The 25,599-nt window shown below is 42.3% G+C and overlaps 1 protein-coding gene across 4 annotated transcripts in view; it reads right to left on the bottom strand.

Moving 5' to 3' along the window:
- caskin1 (CASK interacting protein 1) overlaps positions 1-25,599 on the bottom strand; it is a 740,245-nt gene that overhangs the window by 62,298 nt on the left and 652,348 nt on the right. For all 4 annotated transcript variants that reach the window (XM_063059322.1, XM_063059323.1, XM_063059324.1 and 1 more), the window contains 4 exons: positions 19,716-19,811; positions 8,929-9,041; positions 2,909-2,993; positions 247-344 (listed from right to left, as the gene is read on the bottom strand). In XM_063059322.1, the coding sequence (XP_062915392.1) occupies positions 247-344; positions 2,909-2,993; positions 8,929-9,041; positions 19,716-19,811 (392 nt within the window). The remainder of the gene's footprint in view (positions 1-246; positions 345-2,908; positions 2,994-8,928; positions 9,042-19,715; positions 19,812-25,599) is intronic.

The raw sequence follows: 25,599 nt of genomic DNA, 5'->3' as shown, positions 1-25,599 counted from the left end.
ACATCAGTCTCACAATGGAGTGAAATGCAATGTAAATTGGATTGGTCACACCTGTCAGTTTGTCAAAAGGAATTTCAAAAGATACAAATCTTCTACAAGAATAAGTGATTACTCACCACCTTGCAGCTCCGATCCCAGCCAGAGAAAATACCGTGCAGATAAACAAACAAGGAGGGGAGAAAATCCTGACTGATTCCCCAGCAGCTAGATTTTGTCCACTGTGCTGCTGTTTGCAGACTCAATTACCTTTGCTTCTGATAGGGACTCTGCCTTCTTCAGCTGAGGCTCGCCATACGGCTGCTCTCCTACGGGGCAGCTGGCTGCGGTCTGGGGCCGAACAACTCCTGCGGTAAAACATATCCAAAGGGGAGAAAATGTCAAGTGGACGTTATTAACACTTCTGTGTGTTGTCTGCAACACAAGAGATTCTGCACTTGCTGGAAATCCAGAGTAACGCACACACAAAATGCTGGAGGAATTCAGCAGGACAGGCAGCATCTATGGAGAGGAATAAAAAGTCGGCAGTTTGGGCCGAGTCCCTTCGCCATGAGCCTTGAGTTCCTCCAGCATTTTGTGTGCTGCTCTGTGCTGATGCTGCAAGCATATTTTTTGTTGTATTTGTACCTCACTTTACATACACACATGGCAATAAATTTGACTTTGATTTGAATTGACTTCTGTCTCACACACTTGACAGATTCAAGTTCAATTTCAAGCTTATTGTCATCTGATTGTACAAATATGCAACCCACAAAACAATGTTCCTGCAGACAATGGTGCACCCACAACACATATATATCTCACATACAGCACTTAACACAAAATATTACCAGAGATAAGTTAATAAAATACATGCATGTGAAATGTGCAGCACTGGTAAACAGTAAACAGCTCACTGTCGTAGTGACGAGACCTCGGTGGTGGCAGGGTATTCATTAGTCTCACAGTCTGAGGGAAGAAATTGTTACCCGTTCTGGCAGTCCTAGTCCTGATGCTCCTGTACCTCCTCCCTGACGGTGTCAGAGACTGTGGATGGGTGGTAGGGATCCTCAGCAATGATTAATCTGACAACAGACAATCAGCCCAAATATCCAGGGCTCCACACTGGTCCTCTAGCAAGCTCTCGTGCATTTTATTTGTGGAATAACAAACCACAGGTGGGCACACTACCCCGAATCTAAGCAAATGCAGAAACTCCGCAGAAGCTCGTGGCAACAGGAGTCACAATTTGAGACTGCTGTAGTTGTTGGACTGAACTTCAATGACACAGGGGTGTAGGGGAGGCTTCCAACACCTCTGGCCATCACTACATAGGCACTGAGTGTATAAATTGGGATTGAGTTATGTCACATATGCAATATGCATTTGTGTACGTGAGTGTTTACAAAAATGAACAGCTGCTCTTGTTCTGTGTCCTGAACTCCTTTATGTAGGCTGGCATGAACCAGTTGGGCCGAAGGACCTATTCCATGCTATATGACTCTATAGTGCTGGTGGATTGTCTCCTGCTCTGGCCTTGCGTCCTTGTGCTTCATGACAGCTGCCACTGGATCATTACTGGGAGTGGAAGTTTTGGCTATGCTTACCCCTTTCATTTCCCAGACCCTGGAGCTGTTGTATCCCAGAATAGTTGAAGGATAAACCAGCATGATTGGTCCTGGTGTCCCTGGTTAGAGAGATTATTTGCGGGGTGGGTGATGTTGGACTGGGAGGAGTGAATAAGAATTTACTATCTATTAACGCACGGTAGTGTAGTGGTTAGCACAATGCTTTACAGTACTGGCAACCTGGGTTCAATTCCCGCCGCTGCCTATAAGGAGTTTGTATGTTCTCCCTGTGACCGCATGGGTTTTCTCAAGGTGCTCCCAACTCCTCCCACGGTCCAAAGACATATTGATTGGTAGGTTAATTGGTCATTGTGAACTATCTCATGATAAGGATGGGATTAAATCAGGGGCTTGCTGGGTGGCGCGGCTCAAAGGACCAGAAGGGCTTACTCCATGCTGTATCTCAACAAGTAAACAGACAAACAAATTAATAAACTCTAGCAGTAAAGGGATGCCTGTTGTAGATGGCTAGTAGGGTCAGGATGGAAGTTAAAGTAATGCCCTACCCAGTCAAACAACTTGCTACTCAGGAAGAAGGTTGCCAGGCAATCTGTTGAACCTATGAAGTCTATTTAGGAAAAATGGGTATTTTCAGGACAAAATGGGTAGCAGGGAGCAAAATTTACACAATATTAAAATGGAGAGTTTTAATATTTGCACCGTAACCTCAAATAAACACCTAGCAGTTGCTGAGAGAATTTCCCTGATCATAAAAGAAGGGTAATTTTAAGTAGCTTGGTGTTAAGGTCTGGGATACAGACCCAGAGAGGGTTGTGGAAGCAGATTTATTAGTAGCTTCCAAAAAATCCAAAAAGTAAACCTCTGCATGGACTTGATGGAGGAGCAGGGGTCAGTGGGATTAAATAGAAACACCCTCTAAATAGCCAATGTTTTAAGAATGTTTTAAAGAAATCTCATTGTGTGATTCTCACAGCAGAATAACATGGTTAGCATGCACGTAGAATACATGGACACTCAGTATCAGGAAAGCAATGGACTCACATGGAATTTACTCCAGCATGATTTAAGCAATCACTTTAAAAAAACACTAAAATAAATACAAATGTATTTGTGGAGCAGCACATCCTCCTGAAATATGTGCTGCATTTTGTTATGAACAATAATATTATTATGTAGGACGGAATTGATACCCAACCTAGTTCACACCATCACCCCGCGGTGTGACACCATCTTCTAAGAATGAACAAAGAACCCAGAAGGTTCTGCACAAATTTACCCCTTTCACTATTTTCCTTCTGCACCTTGATCGCAAGGTGAAAACCCCAGCATTCAGGGCCTACCTGCAGTCTGTTCAGACTTGGCAGCTCCGTCACCTCCTGCTGTTTCGGGAGTAGATCCTTTCTGGGTGAGAACCACTTGCAGCAACTGTAGCGTTAAGAACAGAGAATGATTACAGGAAGGAAGACGACCTTTACTGGAGAGCCTTCGACTGCACCAAGGAAGAAGGTTGACATCTTAACTGTAAACCATTAGGGATAAAGAGGCAAGGTAGAGGAAGAAAAGCAGATTCCCCTTTGAGAAACAGCTGTGGTTAACACAGCTCAGAGAACCAGCGTGTGATCCAGTTCTGTCACAATTGGTGTGATAACAGCTTTCCTTCTGTAGATTGGTTACTATTTAAGGGACGACTCCAGGTAACACAGCACACACACACAGGAACTAGAGACACGATACAAAACGGCTCTTCACTACAGAAAATGCTAAGCAGCCTCTGAATCTTTTTCTTAAAGCCACAGATGCTGACATGCTCTCAGATGATGACATAGTTAGTCATCAGCCTTTGAAGGCATGTACAAGAAAATGAAACGCTCCTCCTCAAATGCTCACAAACACGTAAATGCACTCCCCTCAAAGAGGGGCACGGCAAATTTTAAATGAATTCAAGGTGAATCTACAAAGCATGGCATTTGTAGCATGTTGCTATGGCAGCAGTTTGAGAAGTCGACTCAACACCAACTTCTCAAGGGCATTTTGGAATCTGCAATAAATTGTGGGCTTGTCAGTAATGCTCACATCCTGAACATAAATCCAAAAAGGCAATATAATTTAAAATTCTGGTCTGGTATCCCAGACACTGGACACTGAAATCTCACCAGATCTCACTATAACATTTAATCATTTGCAAACAGTCAATTATTGTTCAGACGCAATTGTAATTGTTTCTCAGGGTGTGAGAATCTCTGGCGGTGCAGATATTTATTGCCAATCCCTGAGTGTCCTTAAGAAATGGTGGTGACAACCACCCATTACTGGATTCTTCATGGTTGTGAATTTCAGGATTTACAGTACGGTTGTTATAAATCCAAATGGCTCATTTTAATCCTTCAGGGAATGAATCTTGCTAACACCATCTGGGCCCCAGGTACCTTAAGTACCATGGAATGTAGTCAATTCCCAATATGCAGGGCATACTTAACTCAAGGCAATATATATCATGTGGATGAGGCTATAAACAATAAGTGGAATGGGAAATAATTTTCACCCAACGTGAGGCAATAATATTCCTTGGTCTGTGCAACATATTCTCTGAAGTAGCATGGAATACTTATGACATTATCACTGGCCCAAAGTAGTCTTTCTCTGACCATTGACTTGAGATCACACTTCTGACAATTTTGCTTCTATTCCATTCTGTCAAATAGATCTGGTTGTTTTCAGAGCTCAGACTTGTTTGCAAACGTAGTTTCATGACAAGTTTTGCTGATAGTGCTCTGTTAACAGTTTTACACCTCAACAGAGGGGGTTCCCAAAGGATGCTTCGCATTAATGAAAGGTTTGACCATTTGATAGGGAGTCAGCCATTCTTTTGGACCATCCATGTATTGAATGATTCATTTGGAATGGAAGAACACAATTGGTATTCAGTGTTACCAACTCCATCAAAGTTGCTAACTGTTGACATGTTCTCAAAACCAAGATTGGGCATACCGAATAAACTTGACTGGATTCATCTGTCAATCTACAAATGTTCAAAATCATCAAGAGCTTCAGTAAAGGGGACAAAGGAAAATGTTGGTGGGAGGGCCAGAAGCTTTAGATTTAAGACATTGTTTCAGCACAGCACGGGACCATTTAGAATATTGTTGAATCCCTACTGACCCTCAGCTGGCTCTCTACTCAAGAAATCCAGTAGATCCATTTTCCCTGCTCTCCACCCACAACCAAGCAGTTTTTCCTCCTCTAAGTACCTATCCCTTCCCATTGGAATTGAGTTACCACCTTTTCAGGTAGTGAGTTCCCATCATAGTTTCATCCTGCGTTAAACTCTTTCTCCTCACTGGTTTCCCCATTTTCCCTTTTGTCAATCACCTTAAATCGGTATCCCCTATTCCTCAATTCTTCCATGGAAAAAGATTCTCTGCATTCTCATTATCTCTATCCTTGATGTTATTGAATAAACCTTTCAAATTACATTTCTATTTTCTTTGATCTTGAAAGAGAAACTCCACCTTTGACAGTCTACTAATATGAATGATAGTCCTCATTCTGGGATCTACAGTCTACTAAATACGACTGATAGTCCTTATTCCTGTGTCTGTTCTACTAATTCACTTCCACTGACTGAAAGGATAATGGTAATTGATTAAATTGAGGCACAAAATCTGTAGATGTTGGAATTTGGAGCAAAAGGACCCCAAACATTGAGTCAAGTATTATCTGTAGAGGCAAAGGAATCACCTATGTGTTGGGTCAAGACCCTAACTCATTGTCTTAGATTCATTAATTGCATTAAAAAGGCAATTGGGATCGCTACTGAAAGGGGAGAAGACCAGGGCTGCAAGGAAAGATCTGGAGGCATGGGCTGATGGGATTATTAGAGGGAGCTAGGACAAGTTTGACGAGGTGTTTGGCTAAAAGCAGATTTGAGATGATTCTATAATTCTATTAATGCTATGTGGACTGGACAAAAGATGTACCTCACTGACTTTTTTATCAAATCTCAATACCAATGTGCTCATCTCAGGTTCTAGTGTTTGTTATTTAACTTTGCTTCTTTGTCACCACTTTCCTGTTATATACAGTACACAACATTCCCTGGTCCTTCCATTTTTTTAAACACAAGAGATACAACGGATGCTGAAAATTCTGAGCAATAAGCACAAAATGCTAGAGGAGCTCACCATCTATGGAAAGGAATAAGCAGTCGACGTTTTGGCCTGAGATCTGATGAAGGGTCTCAGCGTGAAACATTCACTGCTTATTTACCTCCATATATGCTGCCTGACCTTCTATATTCTTCTCTTTGTAAAACCTGTACACTTCTGGTCTGGGCATTACAAACATCCATAGCCCATGTGAAGGTGATGGTCAGCTGCCTTGCTGAACTGGCACTTCAGGTAACCACTAAAGGCTGATTTATACTTCTGCGTCAACTCGACGCCGTAGGTATGGCGTCGCCGCGAACCCTACGCAGTGCCTACGTGGATCCCTACGCCGTAGCCTGACACGCACCTCTCCCAAAATATAACTGCGCGCCGCAGCAACGCAAACCGCAACAACCGTGATTGGTCCGCTTGGTAGCATCGCATTTCCTCCTACGCTGCAATAGCTTCCCATTGGGTGACTGAAGGGCAGGGAAGGAACTCTGGCTGCAATGCTTTCCATAAAGCTTGACAGACCTCTGAAATCATGGAGGACACATTTCGCTTTTATGAAAAAAGACGCTCGCTTTAAACTTGTTTACCCCGAGAAAGACTATCATGACTATGAAGCCTTGCACGGGCAGGTGTGTGCGCATGAGCGATGTGCCTGAATTGCAGAGCGACACAGACACACCAATGCACAAGTATAAATGCTCACAACATGCGTAGGCCGCTTGCGTAGGTTACGGCGCCGAGTTGACGCACGAGTATAAATCAGCCTTAAGTGTTAACCACAGAGGCCTGGGATAGAAGTAATAAGTAGGCTGGATTGGGTGTCAAGATAGCTTTCCTCCCTACACAGCATCAGTGAACTTACTAGTTTGTTTAGAGAGATTGGGATTTAAATTTTGAGCAACACTTTGCTGGAGGAAGTCAGGCAGCACCTGTGGAGGGGAATGATGTTTGCTTCCTATGATCTAATTTTTAGAGAGATCAGCATTTGTCTAAAACTTAAAATAACATAATTGCATGTTTTGTAAGTTGCTATAGTTGTTTCCATTAGTAGGACAGAGAACAAGAATAAAGAGGCATCCCTTTAAAATAGAGTTGAGGAGGAATTTCTTCAGACGGAGGGTGATGAATGTGGAGGATTTATTGAATGAACGGTGTAGCAGACTCCATGTAGTAATCCAGTTCTCATATCCTTGAGCACTTCTGCTTCATCCACCACAAGTGGGACTTTCTTGTGGCCAAGCATTTCAATTCCAATTCCCATTCCCATTCTGACATGTTGTGCAAAGATGAGGCCACCCTCAGGGTTCTAACCCGACGGCATTAATATCAATTTCTCCTTCTGGTTTAAAAAAAAACCCTTCCTCTATTCCCCACTCTGATCTTTTACCTCTTCTCACCTGCCTATGACTTCCCTGGGGACCTTTCCTCCTTTCTTTTCTCCAATGAGTCCTCTCCTATCTGATTCTTTCTTCTCCAGCCCTTGACCTTTCCCACCCACCTGGCTTCACCCATCACCTTCCAGCTAGACTCCTTTCTCTCCCCCACCTTCTTATTCTGGCATCTTACCCCTTCCCCCTTCCTTCTCAAGTCCTGAAGAAGGGTCTCGGCCTGAAACATCAACTGTTTATTCATTTCCACAGATGCTGCCTGGCCTGCTGAGTTCCTCCAGCATTTTGTGTGTGTTGCTTCCCGTATCCTATGACCTTATGGTCAATAATTGGTTTGAACTTCCATTTCAACTGGTCCTGCAACATAGCCACTGTACAATTGTAATCTAGGCCCAGTTTCCTTCTACTTAGAGCATTTGCTTGCCCTGAGGTGACCCAAATGATCAGGCTCATGATGTTTGAGCAATGCTTCCAAACTGAACATTTTGCATCTCTATTTCGATATGGGCAGCCGCTTCATGATTACCTGTTCAGTGAGCAAACTGAAACAGGATTGCTGAGTGGGATAAGAATGGTAATCTTACAGGGGGGCTGCTTATTTTAAGAACTGAGTTTCACAACGCATGTTCCTACGGTTATGTACATTTTAACTTTGTCTACGGGGAGTGATTAAGTCATTATAAAAATATGTCAAATAATCAATACTTTCATTAACAGTAAGCATTTTGCAGAGTTTAATCACACTAAAATGTGGATAATGTATAAATGTATAAATTCTAGATAAAAACTGTCAGAGACAGTTGTCAACAACTGAGTGTGAAAATACAACAACATGAAAAGAAACCTGTCAGTCACAGTTGTCAATATCTGAGTGTGAGGACACAAACATCATAAATTACTCCAGCCTGTGAATAATCTGTGTATTTCTGTTTGGTCTATGACTCTATGAGGTGCGGAGAGCAATGGTCTGGGTGCATGATGATGGGACTAGGAAAAACATTAGATTTTGATATGTGGAAATTATCAAGCATTTAAGGCCATAAGACTATATTTGTTCTTTTTTTTGATGCTAGGAGGAGCTTAAAGTTGGATTGAGGTTATTGTGAAATCACAATGTGTATTGCAGCACGATCTTGTTACATCATAAATAAGAAGATTCAATTGATTGTTTGCAGCAAGCAAGAATCCCATGTTATTGTCTAATGAGTCTATAATCAATGTCATGAGAATGTTAAGGAATTGTACAGATGACAGAATATCAACGTATTTAATGACAGACAATAAAGTTATAAAAAATTTATCCATCAAGTTCAAATACTTGTCCACTGAGTGTGAAAGTGCCAGAGTATAATTCCTCTGGATGAAATTCTCTCTCTGTGCTGTTGAGAACTCAGTTTTTTCCCTCTGCTACTTTTGTGTTCCTCAGCTCCCACATTTCCGTATCTCCTTATCCCAGCTGTGCCACTCATAAGCATTTGCCAAGTAAAAGTTGGGTGATCTCACCACAATCATCTGTTCAGGGTGGTGGTAGCAGCTAATTGCAAGCAAGATCGTGCCACAAATTAGGAGAGACATAAAGAGGGGGAGAGAGAGAATTTTCCTTCATATTGTTTGAAGGATTTTCCATCCTCCTCATTCCTAAAGGTGCTGCAATACATTTCCAAGAACTTCAGTGGCCATCTCATTTACAACCTGGCTACCTGACCCATATATTACATTTTAGATAAAGGCACATGAAAAGCCATTTTAACTCGTGGCCTGATCCTCCCTGCCGTGCCAGCTAAGGCAACGGTACTGGGGCATTTTGCGCAGTACCTTATTCCCATCAGAACCCGAGGCTGCAGTGGTGGTGCCTGCACTTTGTCCGCTCCCAGAACTTCGAGCGCTGGCCACACTTCCTGTACTTCCTGCATTGCTGCGGTCTCCACCTGCAAACAGAATTCATGCAGCTGTCAAGCTGACTGCCAAAGACGGAAAATTGCATCAAAGAAAGAAGAGTGTAGAAACTAGATTTCCACTTCCATTGGTGCAAGACCCATGTGTTGTGGATAGTATTCCATGCCCGTGATGCTGCTGCAAGTAAGATTCACATTGCACCTGCGCGTACGTGTACTTCTGCAAATGACAATTAACTCAACTTTGATTCTGGCTTTAACTTTGATTTATTGCCCAATGTAATCCCTGCCTAAAATAGCCAAACATAATTGGTAGCTTACACCTGGAGTCAAGCACTAAAATGGGACCTGTGCAATCCCTGCGTGTGAGCTCCTACACCTTTGCTATGGTGGTCACTGGGGTGGGAATGAAACCTTATAGGAGCTTTTCCCATGGCAACCACTGGACAGCTGCATGGAGGAGAGGAGAAACGACAATTGTGCTCACCTTCCACACGACTGTCACCAAATAAGACCCAAGTGGCCATACATCAAGGGTTTTCTCAGACCAAGCCAATTTTAGGATTATCCATGAGGCAAACATCACAGCCTGCGGCTTTGGTGTACAAAAGCTGCCATTAGTGGATGAACAATCACTGATGAGATTTCAAACATCCTAAGCATTGAAAACTGAGCCTGATGGATGCCTATTGATCGGTACCCTTTAATTAGCATTTCACTGAGATCTCCATGATGATCAGCCATGATCATAATAAATGGCGGTGCAGGCTCGAAGGGCCGAATGGCCTACTCCTGCACCTATTTTCTATGTTTCTATGTTTCTATCTCAGAGCAATGTGAGAGCAAAGGATTTGGCTAATGGTGGTGAGGGAGGAGCGTGGTATGTGACATTGCATCATCAGGTGCGTGACTGACTACCAGGGAAACCTCAGTTGTGCCAACTTTAATTGCAGATGGAAATGCCCAGACCGGTTTTGCAATGACTACAGATAACAATTAAAGATTAGCTTTATTTGTCACATGTACATCAGAACATTGAAACAATGTGGCATTTGCATCAAATCATTTGTGCTGGGCAGCCCACAAGTGTTGATACACTGCTGGTGTCATCGTGGCATACCTACAATTTACTAACCCTAACAATACATGTTTGGAATGTGAGAGGAAACCTACACGGTCACGGGGAGAACTTACTCTCTCCTTACAGACAGTGGTGGAATTGAACCCTGGTTGTTGCCTCTGCAGTAACATTACACAAACCGCCACTCTTGATCAGGACACAAAAGTCAACCTCAAAACCTCAAAATAACATTCTTCAAAGAAGGCAGAGAGAACCTTGGTCAAAAATCTGAGAGGCAGAGCTAAATTAGTCCTGCACTGATGTGTCAGCCTGTGTTCAGGTTTTCATCATAGACCTTGAACCCATGACCTTCTGCCTCAGAGCTGAGAATATGGTCCTTTAAGCTGTAGGAAAAGTTTCTGGCTGTGTGAAAACAATCAACGTGTTCCTGCCCTGTTTTCTCGTTTAATCCCTGTTTGCATCCCAGTGGAGAGCTGTGATTTTTCACCTCCTGTCTCCACACTGTACAATAGATGCAATTGACAACAATAAACTCCCCATGTCCCCACGATGCACTTGCTGAATTTTTCACAAACCTGAGAACTAGTCTGGAGATGTTCTTTAACACAATTCATGCAGACACAGACTACAGGTCACTTGACTCGTCTGGTCTGAAAGTTTGACAGCAAAAGGAAAGGAAGAAAAAGCAGCAATATTGAGCCATAACAGAGAGTGAGTTGACTGGGCATCACTATGGCAGTGGGTACTGACGTGTGAATGACAGAATCTTGTACAACCAGAAATTCACACATTACACGAGCAGACGGGGTTTCTTTTCTCCTGAGAACAGAAGGTTTAGGGGATAACCTAGGAGAAGCCTTTAAAACGATAATACATACGATTAGGCTGGATCGAGGGAGCACGTTTCCACTAATGGGAAAGAGCATTACTTCGGCCACCAACGTAAGATGGTCTCTAGGGAATCCAACAGGGAATTCAGAAAAATGCCATTAACCAAAAAGCTGTGAGAATTTGCAACTTACTCCCACAGAGAGTGGTTGGGGTGAATAGTATATTGTAATAGCATATTTAAACATATTTCAAGGAAGATTGAACTAGGGAACAGAGGATAAGGGAATAGCAGACCGCAATGATAGATCTTGGTTTCAGAATCAGGTTTAATATGACCATCTTGTATGATATGAGATCTGTAGGAAGGGAAAGACAAGACAGAAGATGGCTTGAGTGGAATATAAACGGGTAATTCCTGTGCCATATATCCAACATTATTCCAGATCAACAGGCAGAACTAATCTCTCCATCAATGTTGACTTATTCAAAGTGGGGTGCCTGACTTACCGTTGCAAGCAGAAAACCAGTTAAGAATGTGTTGTAATTTGGTCAAGGAAGCAGGGTATTGAATCTTAGATACAGCGCATCATTTTACCATACTGGTCAACACAAAGACTTCCTCCAAATCCTAATCTAATTAGAGCGCAAGTAATTTTGAAATCTAATTTTTATTAAGGAAAGTAATCTGCAAAAATGGAAACTCCAGTAATTATAAAAGTGGCCATTAGATTATTGGGTTGTTAGAAAAACCCATGTTGTTCACTAATGCCCTTGATTGGTAGAAACCCCTCATCCTCACATGGTTTGCCTCATATGTGACTCCCATTCGCAGTAACATGAAGTACGGTTAGTCAGTTTGAATTTTTTGAATTCCGCTCCATGCCTTGTGGGGCAATGGGCAGCAACCTTGCCATCTTTTCAGGACTTTTTGTCTGCTTTTTGTGAGGCCAAGTTGCTAGCTCGACGCTCAACCCAGCACGACTGCTGGGTTGAGCGTCGAGCTAGCAACTTGGCCTCGGGAGCCAGCCAGATTCGAACCCAGGACCACTTGCCCTGAGGTCTGGTGCTGGTGCCACTACACCACCGGCTGGCAGTTAGTCAGTTAGTTAATCATAATTAAAATTGGTAATAAAGCTAATCTCACCGGCAATGCCCACAAACTGAAGATAGATTATAATTGAACTGAATTTTATTTTGGGAATGACATCTATGCATAACTTTAATCCAAATGGATTTGAGATGAATGTTTAGTACCCACCGAGGGTGGTGCTCAGCTGTTCTTTCACTTATAATGCATATAGTTACTAATACCCCAGGATTCTTCTGGGGTTACCAAGAATTGAAGATTAAATTTAGGAATAGAACTGGTGAAGGTAATATTAAAGCAGTGATTCAAAAACATAGTAAAATATGCTTTTTTTCCACTTTCCTTGAAGATATCCATACCACCTGTGAGTGAACGCCTGGCCCAGATCACCTGCTCTGAAGTGTCCACCAGGCCTTCCTTACCTCTTATCTTCCTTATCTCTTACCAAAGTTCCAATTCTAGATAGCCCCCAGCCACCCCGCCCCCCACCTGGTTTTAGTCTGCAGGAGTTTTGGGAAATTGCAGAGAGCTATGAACACAGCCAGTCCATCATGAAAAACAGCCTCCCCCCCCCCCACAATTAATTCTGTCTGCACTTCCGGCTGCCTTGGGGAAGCAGCCAGCATAATCAAGCCCTCCACCCACCCTAGCCATGTTTACTTCTCTTTCCCCTCAGACGCAAAACCTCGAGAACGTGTACCACCAGGCTTGAGGACAGCTTCCATCTCATTGTTTTATTCTGTGTTCTGTTTTCCCTTTTGCACAATCTCGATGCACTTATGTATGGAATGATCTGTCCAGATGCCATGCAAACCACAGCTTCTCATTGTATTGTGACGAGAATACACATAAAATTAAGATGTTTGCTGGCCTGGGTTAGCATCAGTGACATCAGCAAGTGGTCTGCCACCTGCCCTCAGGGGAAGGAGAGATAAGGAACAATGGAGCAGCGTCTGGAGATGTGTAATGAAGGGACGGGAGAGAGAGCTGTCTGGAGCGGCTCCCCCTTTGAACCCTGAACTGTTTGAAGTGGTGGACAGGCGATGCTCCAGCAGGGGGATAAAAAGGGACAGGTTCGCTAAGGCAGCACACACACGCCACCTGAGGTAACGAGACCCTGGAAGCGGTACGCCTCTCACGAGTTGGTGGGAAGTACCAGACAACGGCCAGGGTGGAAAGGTACGATCAGCGGGAACCCGGTGTGTGTCCGCCCTTGCCTGGGTGCCGGGTTCACTGCAGAGGATCGACCGCATCTGGAGGAGGGGTCACAGTCGGTGACCTCAGGTGACATCACCAAGGACCTGCCCAAAAGCTGCTTGTGAGCCATATCGCCGGTCTGTGAGTGAAGCAGTGTCTGAATGATCAGTTGTTCCTGTTCTCTCTCTCTCTCCCTCCACGTTGTCCATCGCCATGGCAACAATTACTGTGAACTGAACTACTAAACTGGACTGAACTTTGAGTCACTTTGAAATTTGGTCATTTACCCCTAGACAACGATAGAGCTTGATTGATGCTGTTATCTTAATTCTGTGCACATGTGTGTTTATCATCGCTGAACTGTTGCATTTATTATCCTTTCGATTACTGTGTTGCTTGTTTCTTTAATAAAACTTTCTTAGTTCTAGTACTCCAGATTCCAACTGAGTGATCCATTTCTGCTGGTTTGGCAACCCAGTTACGGGATACGTAACAGTATCACAATAATAAACCATTATTAGTTACGAATTACCAATGTGCTTCTTGTATCCGAACTCACAACTAAACCAATTCAGTCATCATGGTTACTGACCTGCTTCCACTCCCATTAAATGACACATCCATTTTAAAGTTCTCATTCTAATTTTCAGATCCCTCCAGCAACTCTCCCCACTCTCACGAGAAAACCTGCAGATGCTGGAAATTCAAGCAACACACACAAAATGCTGGTAGAACACAGCAGGCCAGGCAGCATCTATAGGAAGAGGTACAGTCAAGGTTTCGGGCCGAGACCCTTCGTCCTGACCCTTCTACCTGATGAAGGGTCTCAGCCCGAAACGTCGACTGTATCTCTTCCTATAGATGCTGCCTGGACTGCTGTGGTCTACCAGCATTTTGTGTGTGTTACTCTCCCTTCTCTATAAAACCCTCTGTGAAATCTGCTTTTCTCCAATTCTGGCCTCTTGATCATTCCTGAATTTAATCACCCCACCATCTCTTGCAAGGGCTCTTAGCTCGGGGATTCCCTAAATCTTGCCGTCTCTATTTTTGCCTCTCAGACGCACCTCACATTAGTTAACTATACTGGTATTTTGTTTTGTGTCCCAGCACCAATCTGCATAATTGCTCCCAGTAAAGTGTCTTGCTATGCTAAAGGTACCAATTAAATGGAACGAGTTCTTGAACACATTTTATTTAGCAGTTACAAAAATACTGGGCAGATGGTGAAAAAGTCTGTTTGATTTAGCAGCCAAGATCCAGCCAATTGGGTAACTAAAGGTCAGATCATGTTTTAATTGGCATGGGAAGGCGGAATACAGCTCTCGTGAGCCTGTCAGGTGACCGGTATTCCTGTGATGTGATTGGGGTAGTGGGAGGAAGGCAAGTCATGTGAGGCTTCCAGCAAGAATTCATCCAAAAAAACGTTGGCAAAGTTAATGAAGACCTGCAGAGAGTTTGCATGGAGAATCAGCTGCCCACATTTATACAAATGAATTTGGCCTCCCTATTCTGAAGTCACAGCCATGGACTTCAGCTCCCTGTTCCCAGAGACTGGATCTGTTTATGTTGTGAAGTACGACAGCTGAGTGGGGTGTGTCGAACTTGCTGTGGCAAAAAGATGCTTCCTTATCCCTACAGAAATGGAACTCTAGACTTTCAACCTGACGGACCTCAGCTCGACGGCTAACACTGGATGGCTTTCCGTAAAAAATTAACGAGCAGTGAAAATATGCAGAGACTGGAACTGTTATATTCACACCATATCCACATAATTAAGATGTTGAACCAGTCCTACATCTTTGTATAACCATGACTTTTATCAGATAGATTTCATGGGTTTCTTGTAGGTGAATAATTCACTCCAGTTTCAAATGTTAGTGCCATGCAAATTTACTGAGAATCACTTCATCAAGTTAATTTCTTTTTATGTTTACATCTTTGAACAGACCTTATTTTAATCAGAGGACTGAGAACTAGTTTAAAAATATCATCATTTTATTGAGCAAATTGGGTTTAATCTGTCTAGAGAACACAGCACAGGGCAGGGCACTTCAGCCCATGAGGTCTGCATTGACCGTTATGCCAAATGAAGCTCCACCTATTTGCTTGCACATGACCCCTATCCCAGCATTCCTTGCACGTTCATATGACCATAAGAGATAGGAGCAAAATTAGGCCATTTGGCCCATTGAGTCTGCCATTCTATCATGTCTGATTTAGAGTCACAGAGTCACGGAAAAGTACAGTGCAGAAACAGCCCATTTATCCTATTTAGTCCATGCTAAACCATTTAAACTGCCTACTCCCATCGACTTGCACTGGGACTATAGCCCTCTATCCCCCTACTATCCACGTATCTATCCAAACTTATTTCAAATGTTGAAATCGAGCTTGCATGCACCACTTGTGCTGGCAGCTCATTCCATCCTCTCACAACCCTCTGTGTGAAGAAGTTTCACCTCATGCTCCCCTTAAACTTTTCACCTTTCACACTTAACCCACGACCTCTATTTGTAGTCCCACCCAACTTCAGGGGAAAAAGCATGTTTGTATTTACCCTCTCTATACCCCTCATAATTTTGTATACCTCTGTTTATTATCCCTCTCAACCCCATTCTCCTGCCTTCTCCCCATAACCTTTCACATCTGGACTAAACAAGAACTTATCAAACTCTGCCTAAAATCCACCCAATGACTTGGCCTCCACAGCCACCTGTGGCAATGATTTCCACAGATTTGCCACCCTCTGGCTAAAGAAATTCCTCCTCATCTCCATTCTAAATGGACATCATCTATCCTGAGGCTGTGCCCTCTGGTCCTAGATTCTTCCTCTTTTGGAAACATTTTCTCCACATCCAATCTTTCTCAGCCTTTCAGCATTCAATAGGTTTCAACTGGGGTGTATGGGGTGTCAGGGAGGGGTAGCACCTCTGGTGGGGGAACATGTCACATCCTTTTCAAGGTGGTTAGTCCACTTTCGGTCCCCACCTGGCACTCAGCTCTCACCTGTGGCTCCTCGTAGCTGTTTGCATGTGACAGCGGCCACACCTCGGGCAATGGCTTTGACAAGCCGGCTAAACCAGGTGAGGGTAGCCGACGGGTCTCAAACCCTTGGTGAGATAGGGAGATGTCTATCCCAGCATGTGAAGGCAGACTCTGGCAGATTGAGCGGACGAGACCAATGGAAGGTCCAACGGTCAAGAAGGCAGTCTCTGCAAGCGTCGTGGAATGTGTAGAGCACGACAAGACACAGAGACGTCCTGGTCATCCACTGAACCTAGTCCCACCTCCAGCCGTCTCAACTCTGTCTTGCCGCTGGATCCAGGTGGGAATTGGGAAGAGAGAGTGAGGCTGACGCTATGAGTTTCACTTAAATCCAAATCAAGCACTAGTCTCAATACCAAGATCCAGCTGGTGGCGCAGTGATATCAGCGCCGGGCTCTGGAGCGAAGGTTCCCGAGTTCGAATCCAGTCGGGCCACTCCCGGGCATGCTTTCCATCCATGCCAGGTTGAGTTCAAGCTAGCAACTTGACCTCGTAAAAAGTACTAATGGTGTCGAGGTCTTCATCGATGACAATGGACGAACCTTGTTAGGTTTCAATGACCTCCCCCCTCATTCTACTCAATTCTCTGATTCAAAATCTCAAAATCTTTTCAAAATCTACTCTACTCTACTCCAAGCCCAGAGCCATCAAATGCTCCTCATACAATAACTCTTTAATTCCTAGAATTATTCTTGTGAACCTCCACTTAACTGTCTCCAATGTCAGTGCATCCTTTCTTAGATAAGGGGCCCAAAACTGCTCACAATACTCCAAGTGAGGCCTCACCATTGCTTTATAGAGCCTCAGCATTCCATCCTTATTTTTATATTCTAGTCCTCTCAACGTGAATACATTGCATTTGCCTTCCTCACCATCAACTCAACCTGCAAGTTAACCTCTAGGGAGTCTTGCACAAGGACTTCCCTGTCACTTTGCACCTCGGAGTTTTAAATTTTCTTCCTGTTTAATAAATAGTCCATGCCTTTATTCCTTCTACCAGTGCATGGCCGTATACCTCCCAACATTGTATTCCATCTGCTACTTCTTTGCCCATTTTCCTAATCAAAGTCTTTCTGCAGCCTCCCTGCTTCGTCAACACTATCTGCCTCTCCACCTTTCTTCGTAACGTCTGAAAACTTGGCCACAAAGCCAACAATTCCATCATCCAAATCATTGACATATAACGTAAAAAGAAGTGGTCCCAACATCAACCACCATGGAACACCACTAGTCACTGGCAGCCAACCAGAAAAGGCTCCCTTTATTCCCACTCTTTGCCTCCTGTCAATTGGCCAATCTTTTATTCATCCTAGTATCTTTCCTGTAATATCATGGATCTTAGCTTGTTAAGCAGCCTCATGTGCAGCATTTTGTCAAAGGCCTCCGACAATCAACTGGTTCTCCTTTCTCTATTCTGCTTGTTATTTCCTCAAAGGATTCCAACAGATTTGTCAGGCAAAATTTTCCCTTAAGGAAACCATGCTGATTTTGGCCTCCAAGTACCCTGAGACCTCATTCTTAACAATCCAACATCTTCCCAACCACTGTCAGGCTAACTGGCCTATAATTTCCTTTCTTCAGCCTCCCTCCCTTCTTGAAGAGTGGAGTGGCATTTGCAGTTTTACAGTCCTCTGGAACCAGGCCATAATCTAGTGATTCTGTGAATCTCGGGAATCTACTAAAGCCCTCCCAACCATTGAACACATCTACATGAAACACTGTCATAGGAAAGCAGCATCCATCATCAGAGACCCCCAGCACCCAGGTCATGCTTTCCTCTCAGGTAGAAGGTACAAGAGCCTCAGAATTGGCACCACCAGGTTCAAAAACAGTTACTACCCCTTAACATTCGGCTCTTGAATAGGAAGGGCTAACTCACTTGCCCCGTCATTGAGATGTTCCCACAACCAATGATCTCACTTTAAGGACTCTTAATCTCATTATCTCATGCTCTCATTATTTATTGCTATTTATTCATATTTGCATTTGCAGTTTGTCGTCTTCTGCATCACGCTCCACACTGTATTGACAAATAAAAATAAAATAATGTGTGTTTCATATACAGCATGCTAACTTTAAAACAATACATCTCTACCCATGCCTTTATAACTGAATGCTAATTTTGATAAATCTGTGAACTATTATTCGTGAACGTTAACATACTAAAATCAGTGCAGAGGGAATGCAAAAGTGAGGCGGAGATATGTAATGACTTTAGTCACACATTTCTGAGCATGTTCTTGCTCACAGACTGAAGCTGGTGGTGCAGGCCAACAGCTGCTGTGTTTTCTGGGTTTTTACAATATATGAGAAATTTACCTACTATCTAATGATGAGATAATAAAGGGATTTAACATTAAGCTCACCAGAAGAAAAAGCCTTGTTTACAACAACTAGAGGTCAAAAGGGGGCAATAATACAACCAGTGTTTTTTCAGTTAGAAGCTTTTGGCCAATGAGACAACAGAATTGGAAAGACCAATTAGGTAACAGAATTGGAAAAGCAAGGCTGAACCTAGCAACCCGACAATCGGTTAACTTGGAGAAAAGGCCAATGATATGGTAGCATAAGCACTTAGAAAGACATATAAACAGGTAAAGAACAGAGGGGTGTAGACTATCGGTAGGCAGGTGGGATAAGCGTAGATTTGTTCAAGAACAACTACTTCCTTTCAACTATTTGGTTCCCACACGGCCCTACTCCTTATAATCATTAAACATATGAACTACGCTAGTGTACACTAGTTGCTCTCATCAATAATTTTGAAAGGGTATAGAGAAAATTTACGAGGATGTTGCTGAGACTTGAAGACCTGAGTAATAGGGAAAGGTTGAATAGACTGGGACAGTATTTCCTATAGTGTAGGAGAGCGAGGGGAGATTTGATTGAGGTATACGCCAAACCACTCCTGGAGAAAAAAATTGGCAAAGTACAGTCATGGATATTTAAAAACCATGTTTGCCCACATGACACATAATCAACCAATGATATAAAATTATGAGGTGTATTGATAGGGTCAGCGCAAGCAGACTTTTCCCACTGAGATTGGGTGAGGCTAGAACTAGAAGACATGGTTTAAAGGTGAAAAGTGAAATACTTAATGGGAACTTCTTCACTCAGAGGGTGGTGAGTGTGTGGAATGACCGTAAGTGGTGGATAGGGGTTCAGTTTCAACAGTAAGATAAGTTTCTATAAGTGCATGGATGGGAGGGGTATGGAGGGCTATGATTCGAGTGCAGATTGGAATAGTTTAATAATAGTTTGGTACAGATGAGATGGATTGAAAGGCCTGTTTCTGTGCTATTGTGCTCTATGACACAGTATCCGATTAAAGAGCCCCTTTGAAAGTGGTCAAATGTACTTTTTTTTTGCCAGAAAGGGCTCCGTAGGAGTTGCTCTGGAGCTGTTAGAACTCATTGTCGCAGCTGGAATGAAATTTGCTGGGGGCTAGTTTCACCGACCCTACCTGCAAATGGCTTTCGCAATACCCAGATCTCTTCCGTTGTGGTGGCAGGCTGCACTGGAGACAGATGGGAAGGGCTTGATTCAGAGCCTCGGGACCCTGCAGGAACACCAGTCAAACGTTCAGTCAGTTGCAGAAGCATTGAAATGTGACGCAGAACGAGGCCATTTAAACCTTTCTGTCTGATTGTCAACTCTCCAAACGTAATCTCGTAGTTACATAACAACTGGTGCTCATCAAAATGCCTTCATAATCCTCTCAAGCAGTGAGCTTCATAACCCCAAGCACTCCTAGGTGTCAACATTTCTCAAGTGTCCTACGTGATACTTCCACCAAGTTATTCAAATCTTTGTTGTGACTATTTATCTGTCTGTCAATGGAAATAAGTCTTTCCTATTCCCTCTATTTTGTTATATTATTTGACTCAATTGAATCACCCCTCAACTTCTTTACTCCAAAGAAAACTGACCCGGCCTACCTATGTGGCCATAGTTAAAGTTCTCCGTTTGAATAGTATGTAAATCTCTTATGGGCATCTCTATTTTCTCTGTTCACTCCTTGTTCTCCCTTTGGATAATTGAATTCAATCCTCCTGGTTTAAGCTGCAACTAGACAGTACTGATTGTCCCTCAGTATTTTTTTCCATCATGGCCCGAGTGGAAAAGGATGGATTTGATGTATCCTATATATTGGTAATTCTATGCTTAAATGCTCAATATTATAAAATATATGGATAGAAAAATGGATGGCTACGTAGCAGTGAAGAGTTAGATTAATTTTAGAGTAGCATAACAGGGCGACATGAAATTGTGGGTCAAAGATCGAAAGGCAGTGCTTTATGTACTAAAGTATATAGAGGAAATTAATACAGGAAATTTGAACACACTCTAATTTATACTGTACCACTAATGGAACAGATATTGTGGGCCAAAGAGCCTGTTATTGTGCTGTATTGTTCTATGTTCTAATAATTAATGGTGTTTTCCCCACTAAACACCCTGTGAACGATAATTGCCAGATAAAAACAGAAGAGACAAGGGCATATTGCCTCTTGAGCCAGATGCTCCAGTCAAAAATGCAGGGGAGATCTGACCTTAGCCTCTACTCTACCCTCCCAATAACCCTTCCCTATGCTACTGACCAAATATCTTGTCCAAGAATATACAGATTTATTCATCTTCCATGGCTCTCTGGGATATGGAATTCAGAAGGTTCAGCACCCCTGAGGGAAGAAATTTCTCTTTATTTCCGACTTCTCCTTATTCCAAAATCATGCACTCTGGTTCTCTGCTTTCCTGCAAGAATAAATATGCCCGAAGAATCACATACTTTCAAAGAGATCACCAATCATTTTTCTTTTTGAACCCCTAGCACCATTCTCTTGTATTTACATTTAAAGATTTGACCTTTTTTTTTGTAGCCATTACCTTCTTATTCCTCTCCCACCTTACCATTCACCCAGGGAGTGTGAAACTTCTCCCTGACCATGCCTCTGTGTGCCTCTCTTTCCCTCAACAACTGCACCTCTGCTTTTGTGTCTGACTGCCTCTGTTTCTCCCTCTCTCTCTCCTACTTTCCCTCCCTCCCTTTCTCTCTCCATCACTCTCTCTCTCTCTCTGTCTTTCTGTCTGTCTCTCCTTCACTCTTTCCAGCACCACTGCGGTGAATAGATGTCATCAGTAGTCAGAAGATGCCTCGCTGTCCGTGAGAGATTGTACCAGAACAGGGACGTCCTGGAGCAAGTCTGTGAAGAGATAGGTGCATTAAACTAGAAAAGCAGAAACATATAAAACATCCAGAAACTCATGGAACAGGTACATCAGTCACTGTGCACAATGCAGAGTATAAATTTGGCTCGACTTGCCAATGCAATACACAAGTCAAGGATAACAGCTGCCAGTTAAACTCACCTCGCGCATTGGGCTTAAATTCCATGCAACTTTCTTGCCCCTTACTTTGAATTTTCTTTACTCCAAGGTGGTAAATGAGCACTTTGTACCAGTTAACTAGCATGAATGATGTTGGGCCAGTATATCAAGGTCTGCAAATAGATCGAACTGCCAGCATTTCTCGGAAGAAGTACTTGTACTGTTGAGATTCTCATGTAAATAAACAACACCCAATGGTGGAACAGGCTCTCGTTGGGAAACATTGGGAATTTGGTCCAAAACCCATGCCAGATTAAACCTGGTGTGGGAACTATGACCCAACTGATCTCAAAAGGCTTTAAGAAAGAATAAAATAATTTACTTTCTTTCTTTTTAAATCTTTTTATTGAATTAGTACACAAAGAGTAAAACATATAGCAACCAATACATTGTTAGGATATAAATAAAAAAGTAATACTAATACAAGAAAAATACAAACAACGTATGTTAATTATCGAATAACAAGGTAATATAATTGTATACTAATTTTTCATATATACCAATAGAACGGAAAAAAAACCAGAAAAAAAATCTACTGTGCAACTAACCTAACAAAGCAAAGCAATGGGCTAACTAGGTATACACTAGACCTTGAACAATTAAACAATCGCGTCCTCAAACCCGACCTTTGCTAATAACGGATAAGATCCACGAAGGGAATGTATATGGTCAGAGAGAAAAAAATAGTTACATTAAATGAAAATATTGAATAAATGATCTCCAGGTCTGTTCAAATTTAACTGAAGTATCATAAAGATTACTTCTGATTTTTATGTAAATAATTTACTTTTTATTATTATTAAAATTATTAATTATTATTATATAATAAAATAATTTACTTAAAAAGGTTTTGTGTTTTATTTAATGATTTAAAATTTATGTTTTAAAAAATGATTCTAGTTGACTTTTAATAGTTTATACCTTTTGAAGTATTACTTCGCTTTTAATTACTTTAAAATGCTTCTGCATGGCATAGACGTTCAAAGCCCTTGAAAGGCTTTGGCCAGTTAAGAAAGTTGGGGCTTGGCTTTGCCAGTTGACAAATGTTTTCAGAAGAGTCAAGCATTTTTGACTTGGCTAAGCTAAGTTCAGTGGAGAGGGGAGCAAGTGAACACCTGTAAAATATAGGTTCTCCAGAATCAATGCCAGATTGTATGGAGGACTTTGTCATTCACATACTATTTATTCTTGGCTGCTCTTGAGAAATTAGTGGTGAGTTGCTTTCTATGAATTGATTCCATACTTCTGGTTTAAAGCAGTACCGCTGTGCGGAAAGTTTCAGAACTTACACCCAGTATTGTTGAAGTAATGGCAATGTATTAGTTTCTAGTAGTGTGATGACTCGAGTCAAGTACGATGTTCTCCCAGGACAGGGGTTCCCGACCTTTTTTATGCATGGGCCAATACCATTAAGTAAGGGGTCCATGCAATCCCAGGATGGGAACCCCTGTTCTAGAGTAATGTTTATTTGTCATCCTTTAAGTCAGGGGTTCCCAACCTGGGGCCCAAGGACCCCTTAGTTAATGGTAGGGGCACGTGGCATAAAAAGATTGGGAGGCCCTGTGACCTAATGGGTTGTATATTGATGGGTCCTCAGGTGGCTGTAGGGGCCAGTCAGGAATCCACATATTCTGGGCCAGTGTGGGCAAGAGTAAGTGGTGACTGTGGTTAGCAGTTGGGTCTTTTGACTGCTCAGTCTCTCCTTTTGCAACTACCGCTTGTTCTCTGTGGCACAGCGGAGGTCGCTCTCAAGTAGCACAACTCCCTCTTGAACAGATTTCCTCCAAGTGTATCTATTGAGTGCGATGTCCACCCAGGTTTTAGATTTAATGTCAAATTTCTTCAGGCTGATTTTGATGTTATCTTTGAAGAGTCTCCTTTACCCACCAGGGGCTCGCTGACTGTCTTTCAACTGAGAGTAAAGGTTCTGTTAGGGGAGGCACCAGTTAGGCGTCTGAATGACATGACCCATCCATCGGAGTTGGTGTTGCTTTATCATGGTTCATGTTGGCCTCCTCCAGTATGCTGGTGTTAGTGAGTCTGTAGACAGTAGTCACACTCTACAGTTAATCGTACTTTTTGTTTTGTAAGATTGCTTTTATATTTATACCTATTGTACTTTTTTATGCTGCATCAGATCCAGAGTAACAATCATTTCATTCTCCTTTACACTTGTGTACTGAAGAATGACAATAAACTATCTTAAAACTTGAATCTTGTATTCCAGATCAAAAATATGGTGGAAAGAAGTGGAAACGGCAGTCCATAATGTTCCCAAGTCCTTATTCCCTGAAACCCCCTGGTCAGCAGGGATTACAGGGAAGTGCTGTTTAGGTAGTCTAGGAGAATAACTGGTTGCATTTTATAGATGTACTACCGTATTCTGGAGTTATGGTATACAGCAAATATTAATTTCAAACAGCAACCAGTTTTCAGACTTTAATGTGGATTGAAGATTAAGTTTAAAATGCAGCCCAAAACAATAGTCATTCTGGAGCTGCAGACTGGTGTTGATTGCAAACCAGGCAACATCCATTCACCTGAGATGTCTGCATATGCATGAATGCATCCTAGAGTTGGTGGGGATTAACATTCATTTTGGGAGTCTGGAGTGTGGATGTGAAGATGGAAGTATTTGAAAAAGTGTATGTAATTCAAATAAAGCATTGTGGATACATTCTAACTGTATATTTGTCCTGTGGTTAACTTTGATCTTAAGCATATAAAAACGTCATCCAATAATGTGTCAGGCAGGCCTCTTCTTCCAAGAGTGTCTCGAGTATGATGCCTGCTGCCTGTTTTGCTGAATCAAGACTTCTATATCCACCAGCTTCAGTGTCTCTCCAGTGACTTTGCTCACAACAGTCACAACATCACTGATAATGGACTGAATAAATGCTTAGGTGGTGGATCGGGGATTTGATCAATTGGCCTGTATTTTGCTGGTGATAAGCTCCTTGCATTTTATTGGTGTTGTGCTCATCTGTTCAGAGGAGTGTGAACAAAATGAACCAGACATCAGAATCCTTCAAAGTCACTGTGCCCTTTTGCTAGATGATCCAACATTAATTGGGCACCAGGGACATTGAGTTGGCCGGTATCACATTGCTTTGGCACATGTGCACACAGCCCCTGCATCACTCAGAGAAACAGGTGCGTGCATAGTCACTGGAAATGCATGAATTACTTTTCAAGGACTCTGAAAAAATTAACAGAAAGTATATGCCATCATAGTTTCTGAATTAAAAAATATTACTTAATTTAAAAATAAAACTTTAATAAGTAATATATTTTTTATTAATTTAATTTAATTGTGTTAATTTAAGGGGTTCTTTTCTAATCTTTCAAAAGTGGGTCATGACTGTATGACTGCTGAAATCTCTGGTTTCATAGCACATGGATTGACTTCTGTGTCTGTACTACATTTAACTTCACCCACTCTAATGCCAGATGAAAATAGAGACAATTTTTTGTTACGTGATCCATCAGGGTCTCTATAAAGTCTTTTGGACAAACAATAACCCTTCTGTAACTAGGTCAAGGACACCACTTGGTTATTGCAAGTGACAGCGGAAAAGCTGGAGGGAGAAGCTATATTTAATATGCCTGAGTGACATCAGTAACTAATAAATTAAAGCATACAAGTACTTGCATAAATCCAGAAGGTTTTACCACCCTGAGATGTTTTAAATTATTTTGTTGCCAATGAAGTACTTTGAAAAACTAAAATGAGAAAAAAACTGCAATCAAATAATGAACAGACAGTTTTTCTTTTCTTGGAGATAGAAGAAACTGCGGATTCTAGAACCCAGAGCAAGAGAAAAGAATTTGTTGGAAAATCTTAGTGAGTTACACAACTTCTATGGGGGAAAGGATGCTTCAAATCGATGTTCTGGCTCAAAACCCTGAATCAGAAGTGAGAGGGGAGATGAGGGAGGGTGGTGAGAAAGGGACCTGGA

This window comes from Mobula hypostoma, chromosome 9 (genome assembly GCF_963921235.1).
Source record: "Mobula hypostoma chromosome 9, sMobHyp1.1, whole genome shotgun sequence".
In the NCBI taxonomy this organism is placed as follows: Eukaryota; Metazoa; Chordata; class Chondrichthyes; order Myliobatiformes; family Myliobatidae; genus Mobula; species Mobula hypostoma.
Note: the sequence above shows the minus strand (reverse complement) of the source record. Positions and strands in the feature narration are given on the sequence as shown.